The sequence below is a fragment of the Poecilia reticulata genome, linkage group LG7 (assembly GCF_000633615.1).
Source record: "Poecilia reticulata strain Guanapo linkage group LG7, Guppy_female_1.0+MT, whole genome shotgun sequence".
In the NCBI taxonomy this organism is placed as follows: Eukaryota; Metazoa; Chordata; class Actinopteri; order Cyprinodontiformes; family Poeciliidae; genus Poecilia; species Poecilia reticulata.
In genome coordinates, this window is record NC_024337.1 from 2,411,523 (window position 1) to 2,416,767 (window position 5,245).

Consider the following 5,245-nt stretch of genomic DNA (forward strand, 5'->3'; position numbering starts at 1 on the left):
CTGTGTTTCAGTACATGTCAGGGTTAATAGTTTCTGTGCTCCAGATTTGAATAAATCATAACTAAGGTAAAGCAAAGCGGGTTACAAAGAGAAGACACCAATAGTAATGTCTTTAATTTGCTATTTTTCTTTTTAAAGAAAATGCTATAGTTTATCTGTTTCCTGTTACCAGATTCTGGGATCAGATTGACTGGATCAACTTCCTGCTCTGGGAGAGTTGAGATCAACCACAACGGCCAATGGGGAACAGTGTGTGATAACGGCTGGGATCTATCTGATGCTCATGTGGTCTGCAGACAGTTATCCTGCGGTTCAGCATTAAACGCCACTTCATCAGCAGTTTTTGGTGAAGGAACCGGTCAAATCTGGCTTGATGAAGTGAACTGTACAGGAAATGAAAGCTCTCTAGCCAACTGTCAGCATCCAGGGTTTGGGACACACAACTGTAAACACAATGAGGATGCTGGTGTGGTCTGCTCAGGTGAGAAAAAACTGAATTAACAAATTTGAAATGTTCACATATGTTAGTCAGTATTGTTTTTGTCTGAAAGCATTTAAATACAAAATAAAAGGTGATGCTTATGTATAGTGTATTCACTGATCAGAAAATAATTTGAATCACCAATCAGGATTATGTGAAAAACAGCTCATTCTCTGGATTGGCCGATTTCTCTTTGTTTTCTATTCCTATAGTGTACAAAGGTATTTTATTCTAATTGGAACATTAACATAAATATGGTGAATGTTATTTCTTGAAGGTCCGGTGAGGCTGGCAGGTCCTGGATCAACTCGTTGTTCTGGAAGGGTTGAAGTCCTCTTTAGAAATACCTGGGGAACGGTCTGTGATGACAGCTGGGGCATAGCTGATGCTGATGTGGTTTGTCAACAGCTGGGCTGTGGTACAGCACTCAATGCAACGGGCTCTGCATACTTTGGTCAAGGAGATGGACCAATCTGGCTTGATGATGTTCAGTGCTCAGGACATGAAAGCTCTCTAACCAGCTGTGGAAGCAACGGTGAAGGGAAACACAACTGTGGTCATGGTGAGGATGCTGGTGTGATCTGTTCAGGTAAAGAAAAATTATTTACTGACAGCATCAAATGTTCAGTTTTAAATGTTCAAACAGATTAGCCAGTTTTGTTTTTGGCTAAAAGCATTTTAACAAAAAGTGGAAGACAGTACTTATGCATGGTATGTTCACTAATCAGAAAATTATTGTTAACAGACTCTGTTATCAGATTGACTGGATCAACTTCCTGCTCTGGAAGAGTTGAAATCAACCACAACGGCCAATGGGGAACAGTCTGTGATGATAACTGGGGTCTATCTGATGCTCAGGTGGTCTGCAGACAGTTATCCTGTGGCTCAGCATTAAGTGCCACTTCATCAGCTGCTTTTGGTCTAGGAACTGGTCAAATCTGGCTTGATGATGTGAACTGTACAGGAAGTGAAAGCTCTCTAACTGATTGCCGTTATCGAGGGTTCGGTACACACAAGTGTAAACAGAACGAGGAYGCTGGTGTGGTCTGCTCAGGTGAGAAAAGCTCTATATCACTCCTGAAACAATAAAATAATGCTGAAATAGTCATAGGTGATGGGAAAACTTTTAGGACTTTGATTCAAAATCAACTAAAAGCACATCTGACAAAAAAGACATGCAAGAGTACACAGTCAGTGGATGTAACTAACACTGTGTTCAATGTTGGCTTGTTGGAGGCCTAATTATAAAGACTGATTATATATTACATACACAGATGTGTAACTTGACTGCAGAAAGAGCCAGGTTGGGCTTTGAACTCTCACTAGTTGCTGTGGTTAAGCACATTTATCTTACTGTTTTACTTACTGCTTTAACATTAACTGGCATGTTGTCTACAACTGTTTATCACAGGATAATAATAATATTATTTATGCTACCAAACTGACATAAGTGACTCATTAGTAGTTCGTGCGTAGCTGGGCACCTAGTTCTTTTTCTTATCCGTCAGACAAGCTTCAACACACCTGTTAGTGCGGGACAGAAGCAGTGTCTTAAGGACTGCATCCTTCAAAAGCCGGATTTGTAGACCACTTACATCATAGCAACAAGGTTTGTCCAAATTTGAATACTCCTCCAAATGCAGCCGACAAATACATCCTTCTTTTCCCAAGATTTGAAGGATGGGTCTAGTGTATCCGTCATGGCTCACCATATCCGATGATTCATTGTGGGTCCAAACCAGTTGTTCAGGCAAAGCAGTAATGGCGGAGAAGAGCAGCAAATTATTTTGCTACATTAAACTTTAAGTTATGATTTTTTTTTTTAAATGCTTTAGGTGAGAATGTAGCTGTGAAAGTCTTAAATATCTGCTCAGTTCATCAATACATCACCTAGTTGCAATGTTGCTCTGACATTTTCAGACATGTCTTCTCCCGCTGCATTGACAGCCTGCTCCCCTCACCAGCTGTCAGCTGGTTGGGCACTCCAGGTTTGGTATACCAGGAAAGAACGCCTAACTCCGAGCACATTCTTATGAAAACTGCCGCTAGCTTTCCCCAATGAGTGGAAGTTAAACACTGATATTATTTAGTCATTATAGCAGTATCATATAAAGTTTGGTTTACCAAAGTACTTAATTTATATCTGAAAAAATCRGTTTGACTTTTTAAAGTTAAGCCTTCGAACATAKTAGCTTTATTTAACTGTAATGTCTTGTCTAAGAGCGGGAGAGATTAAATTTGTAAATGAATAATTTGCTTATATTTATTCCTTGTAGAAATGTGCTATATATGTTTGAACATTTTATAATCAACATAACAACCTTTACTACAAAAGATGAAGCATAATACAAAAATTAGGCGTAGTACATGGTTAAAAAACAAACTTTAGCTCTGTGGTTTTTTTTCTTCGCTGCTCTGAGCTTCACACTGTCACGGCTGCTAGGCAACAGGCTAGGCAACTCATGCTGTGGAGGCTAGATGGCCAGCTGAAGGCTAGATCTGTTTGAAATCACAGCTTTCCTTTTCCAGTTGCCGTTTATTTGCGGCCTTCGAAGGACTTATTCTACTTAGACTGGGTCCTAGAAAGGATGCAGGCCCTGAATTCGAACACAGAGAATGGCTAGAGAATGGGAGTCACACTGTGCAGACGTGATCCTAGCCTGTTTGGCGCCCTGGGCGAATCACCTTTCCAGAACCCCCGCCCCTGCTCTCCTCCACTGGCCACGAGTGGTGAAGAGGTGGATGGGGGTTGTGTTGTGGGTTTTGGTGTGATGGTGATCTGTGTCATACAGTTTGCATCTCTAAGCAAAATCTTATTTTATATACAAACATTTCCCTGAGCATTTAGCTTCTATGCTCCACAAATCTGGAAGAAACTTCCAGAAAACTGAAAAACAGCTGAAACACTGGATTCCTTTGAATCTGGACTAAAAACCCAGCTGTTTAGAGTTGCTTTTGAAACATAATCTGGAAACATTAATCAATAATGTGATGTGTAATGACAGCATGACTTTATATTTTTTTGTTTTTATAATGTAAAGCATTTTGAAATGCCGTGTTGCTGAAAGGTGCTTTGCAAATAAAATTTTGATTGATAATATTTTAGCTAACTCTATTTATATATCTAATTTTAACTTTTATGTAGGGCTTTGCAAATTGAGTGGAGTATGTTACATAGCTCAACATGCTAGTGATAGTCAAAAAATTGTATTATTAGTAGTTTAGCTAGCTTTAACGTTTAGCTAATTTCAATTTTTACTCGGGTTTTATCACATTGCACGGAGTACTTTCCTGTAGTTCAACATGATACAGCTAGCCTAGATGCTATCATTGGTATTTTATCTGGCTTTGCCTTTTTGGCTAATTTTAACTTTTACTTGGGTTTTTCACCCTGCATGGGGTATTTTACTGTAGGTCAACTTGCTAGTGATAACCTACATGCTATTATTAGTATGTCAGCTAGCTTTGGCTTTTTAACTGATTTTACCTTATAAATTATTATGACCTCATAGTTTAGCTTTGAAAGCAGTGTTTTGCACTGATTTATAATAATCTTTGGGTATCATTTTTGCATTGACTTAAAGTTTTGACTCTTCAACAGTTTTTCTATATGTATTTTGCAAAGTTTTGCTATGCTCTGCTGCTTCTTACCATGTTTTATATGTCTGCAAGTTTTCTACAATTGAGATCAAATGATTCAKGATTTTCCACCAAAAAGCATACCCTTGATTGAACTCACCTGGTTTCCATGCCATTGATCACCTCTCCATGCATCAGCTCCTTGGTTTTTAGGGTCACATTATTCCATGTCCTAGTCCAGAGATGGGCAGTTCCTGTCCTCAAGGGGTAGTTTCCTGAAAGTTTGAGATATGTCCTTGATCAAAAACACCTAAATAAAATGTCTGAATAATGTCAGTATGCAGATTATTATTTAGCAGGACCCTGGTTCTCCAATATCACWTTTTTATTTAATGAATCTATACTGGGATACATCTAAACACTGCAGGACACTAGCCCTTGAGGACTGAAGTTCCCCATCCATGTCCGAGTGTCTCTGTGGCAGAATTGTCAGTCTTTTTTCATGATTAAAACTCTTCATCTAGTGTTCCAGCTAAAAAACAGTCATCTAGTTCAGATTAAACTGTATTTGTAGGTTCTCGGTATAGATTTGTCTCTCAGTATGGATTTGTTTGATAACAATTTATACACAAAATCATTTTTAAAGGTAAATTTTTCAAAGATTTTCAGAAATTAAATCTTATTCTAACTACTTTCTATTTTCCAGCAAATTTTCCACAGCCAAGGATCTCTTTTAGCCCGGCTGCTGAGGTCACCTTGGGTCAACAAGTCARCATCACTTGTTCTAATGCAGCTGCACCTTTAAGTGGAACATTTATTCTTCAACAGACTTCAGGATCATTCAGAATGAATCAGTCATCAGATTCCAACTCTGCTTCCTTCAACATCCCTAAAGTGACCATCGATCATAATGGAGCATTTCAGTGTCAGTATGAGATGTCAAAACAAACATTCTCCTTCCTCAGTAACTCTGTTAATCTTAGAGGTAAGACTAAATAAATTGCATACAAAGTGAAACTTCAGCAGTGCAACCAATTGTTTAAAATGTATTCTTYATTTGTTTCGAGAACAGAATCAAATCATTCATWAATCTCCCAAAAACTCTGGGGACATTCTGGGGACACCATATCATGTTACATTTCACAAAATATTATGACTCTCTAATGAATGGCTCTGCAACCTTCA

General features: G+C 38.5%; 1 protein-coding gene across 1 annotated transcript in view; it reads left to right on the top strand.

Moving 5' to 3' along the window:
- LOC103467057 (deleted in malignant brain tumors 1 protein-like) overlaps window positions 1–5,077 on the top strand; it is an 8,236-nt gene extending 3,159 nt beyond the window's left edge. The window contains exons 2-5 of the mRNA XM_017305632.1: window positions 151–481; window positions 759–1,070; window positions 1,227–1,535; window positions 4,767–5,077. Of these exons, the coding sequence (XP_017161121.1) occupies window positions 151–481; window positions 759–1,070; window positions 1,227–1,535; window positions 4,767–5,059 (1,245 nt within the window). The 3' untranslated portion in view covers window positions 5,060–5,077. The remainder of the gene's footprint in view (window positions 1–150; window positions 482–758; window positions 1,071–1,226; window positions 1,536–4,766) is intronic.
- Window positions 5,078–5,245: the final 168 nt, after the last annotated feature.